General features: G+C 43.9%; 1 protein-coding gene across 2 annotated transcripts in view; it reads right to left on the bottom strand.

Annotated features, from left to right (window-relative positions):
• Positions 1–267: 267 nt before the first annotated feature.
• The window catches only part of SCG5 (secretogranin V), a 51,920-nt gene continuing 36,488 nt past the window's right edge, over positions 268–15,699 (bottom strand). The window contains exons 4-6 of one of the 2 annotated variants that reach the window (XM_087822427.1): positions 11,986–12,095; positions 5,012–5,065; positions 268–842 (exon numbers count right to left, since the gene is read on the bottom strand). In XM_087822427.1, coding sequence (XP_087678553.1) covers positions 747–842; positions 5,012–5,065; positions 11,986–12,095 — 260 coding nt within the window. In that variant the 3' untranslated portion in view covers positions 268–746. Of the gene's footprint in view, positions 843–5,011; positions 5,066–11,985; positions 12,099–15,699 lie in introns of both variants that reach the window. The other variant, XM_087822423.1, reaches the window with a different exon arrangement.

Raw genomic sequence — 15,699 nt, 5'->3', positions numbered from 1 at the left:
CAAAAACCATTATTTACTTAATAAACAAAATAACTGAAAGTCAGAAGTCCTTAGTCATTAGGCACTGACTGTGCCACTTTCACCTTTCCGTGGAACCTCTCTGAGTCTCAGTCCCACCATCTGTAAAATGGGAATAACACAGCCCCACTTACCTCACAGTGTTATTGTTACGACGGGATAAGCTCGTATTCGCGAGTTTGTTCCAGTAAGCAAAGACATTGTTTTTATAACGCTCTAAATAAAAAACAAAACTTCCTACGCCAGTGCTTGCACACAACACACATTTATTAAGATGCAGCCAAGTGGGATGTGTCAGCTCCTCCTCTCGAGTACAGTCTTCTTTATTGGTGTGTAACAACGCCCGAGGGCTGGGTGAGCAACTTCATCAAAACCAAATGCCAGCTTTTTACAGGCTCGGCCCAAACAGTGCAGCCCAAAGCACCATCCCAAACTGCAAGAAAGCTGAGGGCATTTCATTCACAGTCTTGCTTTTCATTGTTACTGACACACACACTTTAATTTTAATGCTCATTTCAGATCCTCATTAAAAAAGAAAAAAGCTCGTATTCTAATTTAGCAGAAAGCGGAGCTAGCAGTGAAGGACAGTGCAATAGCAAAGTTAAGCTGCTCTTCGTCCACACTGGTCTAAATTAGAAACATTTGCCATTCACGGGGCCCTGACAACACGTGCGCACGAGCGATGCCGCGGCCTAAGGGCGCGTGGGCGTCCACCCAGCATCTTCACTTTACTCCGGGTCCTTATCTTCCTCTGAAAAATGGGGGACCGACTTCTTTGCCACAACGTTGTCCAGTCTCTGTCCTTGTAGATAGGGGTTGACACTCTGAGAAAAAAAAATACATGGTTTGGTATTATACCTGAACATCAAATACAGATGTCTCACAAGAGAGGTGAATGGGAACCATTTCTGGCCTATTGGGTTACCTATAAGGTAACAGTGGCACCTACCACCTACCAAATAATTACTCCAGTGAACTAACCAACACCTCAGTGGGAGGAGAAGCATTGTCTGACGGATGTGTCTAACTGTCTTCCACGCAGCTAGGAAGTTCTTATCAGATGCAATATGCCCACCTCCTTTTTTTTGGCACAAAGATTTGGAATGAACCAGGTAACAGGCTCTCACTATTAATTTAGATACACAAGTCCCATATGAAAGAGAATTATTATTCTATGGCCTTATTTAGGGGGAAGAGAGAATCTGAAATGCATTCAATTATTTTACAAAGAAGAAGGTTCTAAAGATGGACAGAGCAGGGCCAAATTGAAATTGGTATATGCAGTTTCAATCATCCTATTATGTTGATCCTTCCACGCCAGTATTCTAAAGAGAGTTTATCGGGGGCTCTAGCAATCATTTCCAGCTCCCCTCAGCCAAACTGAAAAATTGAAGAGAAAAGGGGAAGCTCTATGGGAGGATCCATTATTTTTGACTCAAGTCTGAAATCTCCTTTATTTTTTGGTAGTCTGAATGAGTCAAGGTTTTTCCATTCCTTCTCTAATGCATATCCATATTTTTGAGGTTTGGATTTGAACTGGTAATTGCAGCTTTACAACATAGCCTTTAGCAAGCAGAAAAATTTCAAAAGTTTTGAAATACTAGTTTATCGAAGTCACCTTCTTATCAATAACTGAACAAAAATATAAGAAAGAAGACATAGTTGCAAATAATCAACAATCCTGTTGCATACGAAGTCCCCAGGAATGAAATCATGCAGTTCACAGGTGGGTCTCCCTTGCCCATGGGACATGGTCTGCCATGACTTTTTTGAGGGGTGAGCAGACATTCTCCAAAGAGAAGAAATGGAACCTGAGTTTAGTATTTGTAAATGTCCTTCCACAATCCAATGGGTAATGAATCATGAAAGTTCCAACTAGCCCTGCAAAAATGCATCACAAACCAGCTGAGAATTATGAAATATGCAATGTCCTCGTAGATCTGAAAAGTGACATGTCACAAAAGACAGTGCAGTCCTTTGCTGGGAAGTTATCTTTAAAATAGTTAAAATAACATACTTTCTATACCAGAAAGATTGTCAACTAGAATGGCCTGGCTTACCCCAGGGAATTAGAACCTTTGGTTAGATGGAACAAGTGTGAACTGAAAAGTATATTCAATATCAGAAATATTTTGAGCCCGGCCAGGTGTGGCTCAGCGGTTGAGCATCGACCTAGGATCCAGGCGATCAGGGTTCGATTCCCGGTCAGGGCACATGCCCAGGTTGTGGGCTACAGCCGATCAATGACTCTCTCATCATTGATGTTTCTGTCTCCCTCTCTCCCTCTCCTTTCCTCTCTCTGAAATCAATAAAGATATATTTAAATATATATATATATATTTTTTGAGTGATTTTTTAGTAATATTAATTCTGTAAATTCTACTACATTAAAAAAGGATATTAGATGTCTGTGTTTATTAACAATGGAATAAAAGATTGATGAGCTTTTTAAATAAAATAAATAGAAATCTCAAATATTCACAAGATATATCTTAAGAGTTGGAAAATCTACAAAGTCATTTAAAGGTAAATTAACTTTTTACTCGTGAAGCAAGTAGGAGTTCCACTGAAAATGAACAAGTATAGAAAGTTACATAAAACCACCCGGGGCTCGGTTGTAACTTTGGGGAGAATCCTCTTGGTGAGAGTTAACAGGGTTATTAGGGGTTTTTCTCAGTGATTACGGTTTCCAGTGGCAGATGGTGGCAGGAAGGGTCCGAAGGGTGTGATGTGGGCTTGAGAGAACATCAAGAAATTCTATTCCAGGAGTTGAGAATACACATAATTTACCAGTACAATGGCTTGAATATTTCCTCATGGCACACCATGGACATTTCCAAGTAAGACCAATGATGGGCCCCAAATAAATAACTTTTATGGGAGATAGTCCTTCTGACCAGATCCAGAACATGACAAAGGATGGAGGGAAGGGGAAGTAAATGAAGTAAATGGAGCAACTGGTTGAACTTTTTTGATGAATGTTTAACTATTAACTTAAGAGTAATAACTTAAGAGGAATAATATTTGGTTTTAATTATTATCTGAAGAACTTAAGGCACTTATGTATTTATCATCTCCCTTGGGTGAGAGACTGGCCAGATCACTAAGTGAACACTACTCCCATTTCACAACCGAAGATCCATTGGGATCGAATCCCTACTTTTCATGGGCTCTGGAAGCCCACAGAAGATGTAGAGCTTCATTGGGGAAAATCTTCATTTTTCCCAAAAGGAAGCCCATAATTTACATTGGTACATGCACTTGAGGTGGTAAAGTCTTCAGTCAAGATGGAAACACCATCTGAGGCCTGATGACAGGGGGGACCTTTTCTCCCCAACAGTCCTGAGAGGCTCATGGTTTACGGCATGAGCATGGGTCTTTGTAATGCCTGAGAATAGAAAGAACTTGATACCTCTGGGTCAAAGCAACCCTTATTTTCACAAATTCTAAGCCTTTCCTAGGAGGAGGAAGTTGAGGCCAATCTAAAACCTTCATAACATGTGTCCTAGCCAGGATTCTGATTTTGGTAATCCTGGCCTCATCACTGAGCCTAAATCGAGACCCACAGTCATTACTCAAGTTGGGGCAGAAGGAATGGTGAGCCAGGGAGCAGAGACAATTGAAGTTTCAGGCAAAGTTATTCATTTGGGGCCCATGATTGGTCTTGCTTAGAAATGTCCATGGTGTGCCATGAGGTCATATTCAAGCCATTGTACTGGTAAATTATGTGTATTCTGAGCTCCTGGAATAGAATTTCTTGATGTTCTCTCAAGCCCACATCACACCCTTCGGACCCTTCCTGCCACCATCTGCCACTGGAAACCGTAATCACCGAGAAAAACCCCTAATAACCCTGTCAACTCTCCCAAAGATCTGTTTCCAGACACAAAACTGCATCTCGCATAGAAAATTGGCCATGGGATTCCCGCATTTTGTCAGGCAGCACAGGGGCTCGGAACTCTCTGTTGCAGGGTCTTGAGAATTAGTGCTGAGTTCAAAAACCCCACTCCTCTTAAAGGACTCTCTGACTGGATTCAGCAAAACTTTCAGCATGGCCACAATGACCACTGTCCTGAGCCCCAAATTCCGCCAGGATCCCAGCACTTGCTATTTGAAATAATCAGTCGGTGGCCTTGGGTATATGGTTTGGTTTGTATATTTTAACAAAAACGGTTACTTTCTGGCAACACTTTGCTATGTAATAGCAGGACTTTAATGTTTTCTCCTGCTAATCAGAAAATGGTGGCAGGTGGCCGGGCGCTTGTGTGTAGGAAGGCACCGGTGGATTAGCGGAATGGACAGTGGTCACTGATTAAGTCCCGATGCCATCAAATGCATGAGAAACCCAGAGCAAGTTTGACAATCAGCTTTACATTGAGGCAACACCACAGTGGCTAAATGTGAAGCATCCAGACCAAAGTCCCACCCTGGGCAGCCCTGGGATGGCTGGTAAATTCAAAGGTCAGCAAACCAGTGTAACTGATCTAGCTGCTTTTTACATCAATCTGACTAGGCCAAGAAAAAAGGTCTGTGGGAAGGACGAGGCTTGTTCATCTCATCTTTTGTCCCCACATCCCTTCAGCATTGCTGCCTGGAGCATGCTTTTCACCCCCCCTTGCTCCTGTCTTGTGCATTTAGTGATGCAGATGTGTCAGCAGTCTCCCCAGTGGCCTACAGACCCTCTGAGCAAAGACACATCTTGTGCACTCCCCGCATTTCCACACCCGTGCGAGAGATGCAGCACAAGTTTCCTGTGTGCGGGGGGGGGACATGGCATCACCACAAAACATGCCATTGCTCTAAAGATCCCGTGGGAAAGCCTGAGAAAGCCAGCCCAGGAACCACCAGGGGCCCGTCACCCGCACCACCGCTCGCGCCCCAGGACTGCAGGCAAAGGATTCTGCTGCGCCGCAGCAGCTGAAGCTACGGCTCGTGCGCTGACCCCTCAGAAAGCCCCGGGCACCCCAATAACCACCCCGCCAGCTGCGCTTACCCTCCGCTTCCGTCTCTGTCCTGCCTTCATCTTCTCATACAGGAGCTTCTTGTTCTGGAGTGGGGAGAAGAGACAGCAAATGCACAAGTGTGGGGCAAATCCGGGGAGCGTCTGCTTGAAAAGCAACCCTTGGTGTGCCCCCTGGGTATCTGCAGGCAGATATTTTGGAAACAAAACTAGACGAAAGGAATGGCCCGTCAGATAAGACCGGGAAGGAAAAGCTGCTGGTTGTGCCTCTCTCAGTAAAGGTCTCAGCAGCGCCCCGAGGCACATGAGTGTCATCGGCAATCACAAGAGAGGAAAATACGACACTCTAAAACCCAGGCGGGTTGGAAACCCATCTCCTCGCTTTGAACAGCCTGTGTTTAAAACAAACAGTTTTATGTCACTTTACTTTTGTATCTAACTCCCTTTTTACGAGCTGTACACATAAACTATTCTCTAGAGTCGTGTCTGACTATGAATAACAATCCTCTAGGTAAATAAATGAAACACTCTGACTTCTGCAACCTTTCCTCCGGGGCTTCAGTGTGTGCATTCAGTCAAGACAATCGGAAAACCATTTGGTCTATAACATTTTTAATAGAGTGAACCTTTTAAAAACTGCCAAAAAAAATCTTCTTGGCAGAAGGAAAGTCATGTTGGGGGGGGGAAACAGGATCTGTTACCACAGTTTGTATAAGTGTTTCCACATATTGCTGTATTTCAAACACGTAGGGACTGAAATGGGCTCTAGAATATCAGACACATGCTCAACAGATTTCCCTTCCATTGGGATTACAAAAGACAGACACGTAACCTGGAGGCACACCGGGAAGGGGGTGCTGGGGGGCCTTTACTTGTGTTGTATTTTTAATTTGATTTTTAATCAGAAGGGAAATAAGGTATAAAAAAAGGTGATTCATCTTACTCTAAATAAAATACCCTGACATCAATTTTAAAAACAAAGGAGATGACAGAGTTTTGGTAAGGAACAAGTTTATACAGCACTTGTATCCTCGGAACTGTCTGGATAGAAAGAATTTTTTTATGGTAGATTTGGAAATGAAAATGACAAATGCCAAGAATGAGCTTCGTAATTTTCATGTTCATTAAAATCTACCTCACCCGCAATTTACAATGCGTGTCTCTTGCCCAACCTCAACTATGCAGGGAGGCCCGCCAAGGAGGGAGGGACCCTCTGCTGCCAAAAGGCCATACTGGCCTCGGCCTCCGCCTCGTGCTCCCTGGGGAATGGATCGGTTTAATGTCAGATGAAGTCTTTCGGTTTGCTGCTACATGGATGGACCGACCTTGGGGGTATTATGCTAAGGGAAATAAATCAGACAAAGAAAGACTAATACCATATGATTTCACTCATATGTGGAATACAAAAATACAACCACAACAAAAAACAACAAAACTCATAGAGGCAGACAACAGATTGATGGTGACCAGAGGGGAAGGGGAGTAGAGGAAGGGCAAATGGGTAAAGGGAGCCAGGGGTCAACTGTATGGTGACGGATGGAAACTAGATTTTTTATGGTGAACACGCTATAGTGTGTACAATATCAAATTATAATGTTATGCACCTGAAACTTATATAATGTTACAAACCAGTGTTGCCTCAATTTAATATATATATGTATATATACACACACATATAAATACATATACATTTATGTATATGTATACAAGGTGTCCCAAAAAATGTATGCATAGTTTTTTCTGATAGCTCAACTGATGTTTCTTTCTTTTAAGATTTAACCCACTGGAATGAATAATCATTTAAAGTGTGAATACATTTTGGGGAATACATTTTGTATATGGAGAAAAGGTGAACGTGCAGACCACTCAAATGAGGATATCGCTGAGAGGCTCTTTCCTGTCGTCTGTGGTTGCCTTTCCGAGATATAAACCATCCCTGACGCACAGAGAATGTCCTGGGAGTTTATGCCCGAGCTGGGGGAGGGGGCTGACGGGGGAAAGGGGGTGAGGAAAGGAGCTTCTTCATGTGCACCTGCATGTTCGGCTGCCTGAGCAGGGGGAGGGAGTACACAGGGGCCTGAGAGCTGGCACCATCTGTGGGACAGTCAGCCGCAGGGGAGCTCCACGGTGCCAGAAAATCGGATTGTCTCTCCCAGTGGAGTGGAAGCAGCATCGTTTTAGTTACTCTCCTTTAGAAGGTCATGGAGTCGATTATAAGAGGCTTCATTCTAAAGGAAGTGCAAAAGGTTGGCAAGTCTTCCTCCTATCAGTCCCTGTGTTTCCCTAAGGGCTAGGGTTAGGTTTAGCAGCTACCTCTGCCTGAAAAAGGCTGGGGCACTGTGATTAGCCCGGCTTTGTATGGATTTAAAGGCAGGGACTGGCAGGTATAGTGTGGGTAAAAGAAATCTGAGAAGAAACCAGCCCCCTTTCCTGACACCCATTCCTTGTTGATGGGGTGGGGAGGGCTGAGTGGTGAGCCTGCTTCCCATGTGAGTAGCAGGTTCGAGTTCATAAAGAGGGCTTCCCATTGTGCCATCAAGATTTTGGACAACTGCCCAGATGTTGGTTTCAAATTCCATTCCTAAATGGAACCAGGGAGGCTTCTTGACGAAATGTCTGTTTCCAGGGCTAGGGCAGGGAAAGCTCAAGGATGAATGAAGTTGGAATATCTACTTGGGCCAGAAAGTCAGGAACTGCTCAAAAAATGATGGGACATGTGAAAAGGAATAGAAAGCCAGCTTGCAGGGACTCCCACTGGCTAAATCTAGGAGAGTTTGAACACCAAAATAAATCATAAATCTATGAATCCATACTGATATCAAATAAACACAATTTTAAGTAAATAAATAAATCAGGGGAAACTCTTGCTTAGAGTAAAATGCCAACTAATAAATGCATTAAAAATAAAGGGTAAGAAAATCACCATTAAAACTATCATAGTTATTGGTTCTGGCGAGGACCATACTAAAATTGTTGGTTGAAAGTGTAACGGGGACAGAATATTTATACAGTCTCAAAGTATCTCCCCACAGGTTAATTATTAATTTCAAAAGGAAAACTGGTCACTTTACACTGGAGAAAACTGGCAGACCCTACTTTAACCTGGTTACCTGGGACAAATGGGCGGTAGGTGCCTCCTGGTGTAAAACACTAAGAAGAACATTACAGAAAGGCGTAACTCCAGTCTGACGACAAGGGAAATGAGACAGACGCCAACTGAAGAGCATTGGACTCTTTAGACATGTTGAGGTCACAAAAGGCAAAGAAAGGCAGAGGGGAGTCCTCGCCTCTCATTCTCCCTTGGTTCAGGCTCTGGCTGTGATCAGCTGCTTCATTTAAGAAAGAGCCTCTAGGTGTCCATGCCGCCAGTGATAAGATGTGATAAGCACTTGGGAAGGAAAACTATTTGCTGTCAGGACGTTTTCCTGAGTAACGCTTGGTGACTCACGTGTGAGGGAGGGGAGTGACCGACATCCACAGCAGCCAGCCTTTGGTGATAGCCACTCAGTGTGGTGGGTATACATGGTCTGAAAGGCAATCAGGCCTAGATTGGACTTGATAGGATCACTGTACAGGACCATTCTGAGTGACGAGCTATGAAAGCTAAGGAATTTATCTAATTTTTAAAGAATTCTTGAAGTCAGTTTGGTTCAAATCCCAGCTCTGCCAGTCATCCGCTCTGTGCTACTGGGCAGCCTATTCAAACTCCCTAAGCCTGTATTTTCTCATCTCTAAAATGAGAGTAATAGGAGTGGGCAGATTGAATGAGATAATTCAGTAAAGTATTTAACATAGTGTCTGGTACATAATACGTGCTCAATAAATATTACTATCTATTAGCGTATCATAAAAGACAATTACCATTCGCCTTTGTGTTCCAATCACCTAACACAGGCCTGGAAGGCATATGATGTGCGTTTAATAAATGTGTCTTGATGCATTAACAAAGATAAAAATGCAGGAAACAAGACAGACACTAATATTTATATGTGAACCACTGCTGAAGACCCAGCTCAGCTGCAGCTAATGTCAAAAACAGGGAAACATTATTAGCAAATGAGGAATCAGGGTCTTGTATGCGGTTTCATGTAAAAGATAATTACTTTGTTAACTCAAAGGATGGTTGAGCTTAAGACAAGCTTGAGGCCATCGTTCCATATATTCACTGAGGAAGGCATGTGGACCCCAGTTTAGAAAAGCAAGACATACTCAATTCACACCTCTATGCGAAGATCAAGCAATCCATGTTTTACTGCTAGGTGGTAATGAGAAAATAAATGGAGGAAACTTAAGTTAAACAAACACATAATTATAGATGATAAAAGGTTTGTAAACATTGGTCCTTGGTCACTGCTATTCCCCTTTCATTTAGTCCTAACTCCTATGCTTGAGCTCAGACTTAGACAAAGAATAGGAATGACTGAGAAAACAAATTGGTAATTAGAGGAGGGTGCAAAGAGGAGGAAGGATGGTGCTTGGCCTCTTACTGGAGTGTTGGGAGTGAGTGAAGCTTAGTGAGAAAAATCTGTAAAGGTTTTTAAGAAGAGGCAAGGAAAGTGGGCGAGAGAGAAGTTTCCATTTCCACCACCCCCAGGTTGGAATCTCGGCCCTCAGTCGGACCTTTCTCAGTCTCCCCCTCGCTTCCTTCTTCTCCTTTACAGCCTGCCGGTTAACAGGGTGCCTTCTCGGCGTACACCTCAATGCTGTCCTTTATAGCAGCTTAGGCTTCCTCAGTGGCCGCTGTACAAGCGGCTAAGAGTCCTCGGTCCTGGATCTTCCTCTCCCCTTACATTCCGTCTTTCCTAGTAACTGCACCCAGAGCTCGGGGTAGAGCTAGAGCAGCATTCTGAACAGGGCTAGGTTCGGTTCATTTTATTTTCATGCAATTACTTCTCAACCAGAAGCCCATAAACTCTGTGAAGACCAGGACCATGTCTTCATGATTATTGCATATTGAGCACCTAACATGGTGCCTGGAAGGGAGCAGGTTTAATATTTTCCATTTGGTTTTTGTTGAGCCCCTTGCTTCTGTTTGGCAATACTTCTGCCGGTCTCTTGTGGATTCCTCTATGATCCTCTGTGATCATCTACTCTTTCCCTCCCACTACTCGCTTCTTTCCTTCCCAACTCCCTCTCTCCTTTCCTCCTTTCTTTTTAAGATTCCCTCAGAGGGAAATTTTATACCATCCACTTTATATAAACCTGACATATCTCTTCTTTCCTCCTCATGCTATATTTATGCCACATACCAATTCTAGTCAGTTCCCCTGCCTCCTTGGAAATGTCTTAGAGCCTCATCGTGCTGGTGAGATTAACTTAAATTCACTATGTTCACAGTTTTCATAGCTGGAATTACTTCCTATATTTTTTCCTGCCTTTAGTCCCTTCTGCCACCAGAATAAGTTCCTTTATAGAAACCTTTCATGATTCCAGTCTCCTGCTCAAGAACCTATAGATGTTTGCCAATTTAATCCAACATATTCAAGCTCTACTAGTAGACTTCAACATGGCTCCCATGCGAAGTCTCCCTAAAAGAGCTGCTTATAAAAAACAAAAGAAATAGGATAATGCACATTGAAGGAAGCAAGATCAACTTAGGGGGTGTTGTTGCTTTATTATTTTAAGACAGAAAATGTATGCATGTTGAAGGTTGCATGTTGAATCAACTCAGTGCAGTGTTAAAGCAAGATGATAAAAAAGGTCATTAATGAGGAGGAACATCTCTCTCTAAAACAGTGTAAAAGGAAGGGAGAGCATTTAGTCCTGAGACTACAAAATTCACAGTAAAGTTGGAAGCAAGGGCAGCTGCCAGTAATGAGCTGAGATGGGATTGATAGCTTTAGAAGGGCTTAGGCAGTTAGGAGTATCTGCTCATTCACTCACAGATGTATTGACCACCTACTGACATGTGAGTTAACACTCCCTAGTATTTTTCCACTTTTCTCACATGGCTTCAGCATTTGACTACATAGGCCCAACCACAGGAACACAGCTATGTCCCCATTCAACTGGGATCTCACTTGGCTCGTTGATCCAGCCTGTTACGACCATCTTGAGTCCCAACTCTGTCATTCAGTGCGAGCCCTTCCAACTTTGTGTCATCCTTTGAGAATCTGATAAGTGCACGTTTTATATTGCTTTATTAGAAACATTTATAAAAATGTGGACATGCAGGATGTCACGTGAAATCTCTCTCCCTATTGACGTGGACCCTTAAACAAGCTCCCTTTTGGGGAGGTTCTCTTGCTTGGGCTGAATCTCTCCACCACTTCCAATAGGAGATCCTGAAAGATCTCATCAAATACTTTGCTGAAGTCCAAATGCACCAGGCTCACTTCATTTCCCTCATCAAGCTGGCAAGCAAGTGAATAATGCTGGCAAGTAGAATACAATTAGTTTGACAAAACTTGTTTTTAGCAAACCTGTGCCAAATGGTCATGATTTCTCTTTCCAAGTGCTTATAAACAATTTCCTTAACTGGCAATTAGAATTCCTTGCCTGGTATTGACAGCAAGTTCACGGCTGCACTTCTTGGAACTTTTCTTTTTCTTTCTCTTTCCTTAACTCAGAATTACATACATCTGTTTCTAAGCTCCTGGCATCATTTTCCTTAGATCTGCAGAGGTCATTACCCTTGGTCTAGAGATAAAATTCGCACATTTTCTCAGTATCCTTTTTTAAAAAGTCATATACTTCTTATAAGAGCTGTGTGAAAAATGGTGAGACTTTAGGATGTTAAGACCCAGACTGTGGGTGGACCAGAGTGGAAGCCTCTGCAGGCTACAGCTGACGAGAGGGGTTCGTGTCATCGACTCTTTGGATAGGCTGGAATACTGTGGCCTAGAGTGTGGTTTGGACTAGAATTCTTTAAAGTCCCTCTCAACCAGAGATTTCTGAAAAATTGGCGACGAAACAATTTTTCCTCTCTCCCCAGATGCTCACCTCTGCCAACGATACCTTCAGAGCAGCAGAGTGTAAGACCCACTAGTAACTGAGATTGGACTTACCCACTTGCCCAAGCCTGGGTAGTCATGTTCAGGATCATAAAGGTGCTGGTGCAACTGGAATTCTCGGCTGAACTCTGCTGTGTCGGGGGTGTTTTCTAGACATCCATCATCTACTGCAAACAGCAAAAGGGTTTTGAGGAACGGCCAAGGCATTTCTCATTATACCAGAAGTTAATTTATTAAACACAAGCAGGCACCCAAAGGTCAGATTGTATTCACATCAGTCCTCTAAGCCACTCTCCCTCTGGGACTTGCTCATCCCAAATGCTCACTCGTCCTCATACCTGTGGCTGAAGCTGGTTGGCTGCCCACCAAACCCACTTCCCTTCCCCCTCCGCACACAGCCAGCTTCCCAGCCGTGCTCTGCAATCGGGTGGCGCTGCAGGCCTGAGTTTGGGCCAGTGGGGTGTGGCAGGAACAATGTATGGTGCGTCCGGGCCTCGCCCATGAATACGGGCTCTACGCGCCCTCCGCCCGTCTTACGGCCGCTGCCTCACTGTTCCACTTGCTACATGTGATCGATCAGGGCAACTACGCGGAATTTGATGAACAAACTAAAGTAGCAAGACAGACTCATAGACAGAAAACAGGCAGACAGCTCTGGTGGTGGTGGGTCGAGGTTGGTGGTGGAGGGATTGAGGAAAAAAGAGAAAGAGCTCATGGACAGGGACAACAGTGTAGTGAGGAGAGTTCGGGGGGTGGAAGAGGGTACAGGTAGGATAAACGGTGATGGAAAAGAAAAAAGAGAAAAAAAAGATGAAAGATGGTAGTCTAGGTTGCTGAACCTCCCACCCACTCCCACCCCCTCACCCTCCTCTGGCAGGGCTTCACACGAGTGAGAAATAAACTCCTATTGTGTTTGGCCACTATCTGTTTTATCTGTTACAACAGCAAGTATTTCCTTAGCTAATAGACTGTTTTCCCTTGGCTGAGCTCTTTAGCAACAATTTCAGCTCTTGGAGAACGTACATTATACAAGTACACGAAATCACCAGACAGGACTCGAGGCTGTGTGTGATGGTGGTAATGGGGTAAACTTTGAACTCAGATGGACGGCAGCTCAGGGTTCAAATCCTGGCTCGTAAGTGACAGGTGGGTTTAGCTCCTTGGAAAAGTTGCCTTAGTCTCTCTAAGTCCATTTGCTCATCTATAAGACGGGAATAGCCACATGCTTACAGGCTGCTATGAGAAGTAGGGGTCATCATATACAGAGCATCTGGCACATACTAGGTTTGCTCTTTGTATTACTTCCTTTCCCACCATCGATCTTTAAATGACATAGTTTATATTATGACTGCTCTTTGAAATAAAGCATGTCTTCCAGTAAAACCCAAGAAAGGTTAGCCCTCCTCGCTGCTGCTTTACCTACACCCTGTCATTACGGACACCGTGCTCTGAAAGTGAGTCTTTTTTTCTGTCTCTAATGTACTATAGACAGCAGTTTAAATAGGGGGACAGCGGAGGGATTGTGAATTTTGTGTAGGGCCGAGGGAAGAAAGAGTCCCTTTCACAGGGATGATGAACCATCAAAGTCAATGCTAAAAAGGGTCCAGTGCAATCAGCCAAGTAGCCTAGTCCCCTGACACTGCTCTGAAGCCTTCCAGCAGTTTTAGGCGTCCAGTCTCAGAGCTCTTAGCAGCAAGAAGCTCGTGTGAAAGTCGAGCGTTCTGAACAAATCCCTAATGAGGCTCTATTGTGGCTCCCCACTTTTCCCTGAACTATTTAGCTAATTTCTTCATCTACAGCGATGAACATGTAGGAAAGGGAGAGCCAATCTAGAGAATTTGGGCAGTCTGCAATCTTTTCATGATTGTCTCTCGAGTACCCCTGAGGGCCCAGGCTGAGAGGTTAAGATGAAGCTCTGCTGTGAGAATCAAGGTGCCTGGGGCCTGACGATGTGCCCTGGAGTTCACCTCCTATCCCTGGGCATGGACTCTCCTGGTCCTGCTGCTCTTTCCGGGGCGAGGGCCATGGTTCAGAGGAGAGCATGGCATGGGATGGAAGTCAAGGTTTTATTCTCGGATTGCTCAGCTGTGTGGGGTCAGGATTCTCAGGGAAGCATATCTCAAACAACAACTTATAAATAATGACCACAACTACAATGATTTTCTTTTTAAAATGCAAAGACTGAGAAATGAAGAAAAAAAAAGCTTAATGAAATGATAACAAAGGAAATGGCAGATAAACTGTGACAGGAAAGGGTCAGTGAGTTGGGTTTTTATCAATTCTACCTTGATTGCTATGTCTCGGAGCTCCTAAGTGCTTCATTGCATAGATCTGTATTTTTCTTTCATCAGGATAACCTACATTGCATGTTTTGTAAAGGAACTGACTACGTCTTCATTTTAACAGATGAAGAGACTGAGGCCCTGGGAAGTAAAGTGACTGCTGTAGCGAGGACCAGAACTCAGATCTCTCGGCTCTAACTCTGCTTCTCTTTCCATTCTCCTATAACAGTAGTTCTCAAACTTTAGTATGCACCAGAATCACGTGGAAGGCAGGTTAAAATACAGATTGCTGGGTTCTACCCCCAGAGTTTCTGATCCAATAGGTCTGGGGTAAGGCCTAAAAGTTTGCATTCCAGGTAATGCTGCTGCTGCAGGTCCTGCAACCACATGGGAAGAACCACTGCACTATATCTAATCCACTCAACCAAATCCCCATGGGGACTGTTGGTCTTCAAACTCTGATCTTTCTCCCTGCCCTCCAAAGCCCTACAAGCAACTAAAATGCGACCGGTGTGATTGGCTCTGTGCAGTGACTTAGGTTTTCCTGCAGTCCTGGCCCAGGATCCCGGCATCTGGGCCACATCTAACTACTTTGGTTGTTCCATCCCAGGATGGAGGTTCCATGCCCCATGAAAAACAGAGACCTCACTTTCCCTGAATGTAAAGAGGAATATCTTTCAAAGAGAGTGTCTTCTAGACAGAGCTTGCACTGTGTTTAAGAAAAGCTAAGGGCCTGGTGCCGTCACCATTTTCAGAGCAAAGCAATTTGTTATGGTTGTTGAGTGCAAGGTGCTGAATCAGGCAGACCTGGATTTGAGTCTTGACTCAGCTACTCACTACATAGATAACCTTGGGCATGTTACTCTCTAAGCTTCAGTTTCCATATATGTAAAGGAAGGAAAATAAGTACCATTATTATTAGGCCCGGAGGGAAAGACTGCTTTGGTGCTAAAAGTTAGCACAAGCCCAGAGATGCATCACTCACTAGTGGCAAAGCTAATTACAATCAGGATGCCACTAAGTGAGTCCTTGCCCTGTGCTAGGTGCTATGCCTAGTGCTTAACATGGATAATTTCATTTAGTTCCCACAACAACTGCCATTTTGCAAATGAGGAAACTAAAGTGCAACATGGTTAATTAACTTGTTCAAGGTCATGTATTGTGACCTTGGGTTTGAATTCAGGTAGTCCAAGTCTAGAGCCACTACTTTTAACCACCAAGGTAAGCTGCTCAAAGCCCAGCATCAGTGGAGCCCACTCACCGTTCATCCTCTTTGGCATTAGGAAGTAGGAAAGTGGGAAGAAGGTTACCAAGTAGAAAGGAAAGTTCCAACTTTCCTCCTGAGCCACCTTGTCTTCTTACTGGACCCCCTCCCTCTCATGCCACCTCCTGGCCCCTGAAGAAACATTTCAGGATAGATGTTAACTAGTTGAGACATAAATGTCGATTGTCAAGAGAAGTAAGGAAAACAAATGGGCATGGGTAA

This window comes from Miniopterus natalensis, chromosome 1, assembly GCF_054644295.1.
Source record: "Miniopterus natalensis isolate mMinNat1 chromosome 1, mMinNat1.hap1, whole genome shotgun sequence".
Lineage (NCBI taxonomy): Eukaryota > Metazoa > Chordata > Mammalia > Chiroptera > Miniopteridae > Miniopterus > Miniopterus natalensis.
The sequence above is the reverse complement of the archived record's forward strand: the minus strand, read 5'-3'. Positions and strand labels throughout refer to the sequence as shown.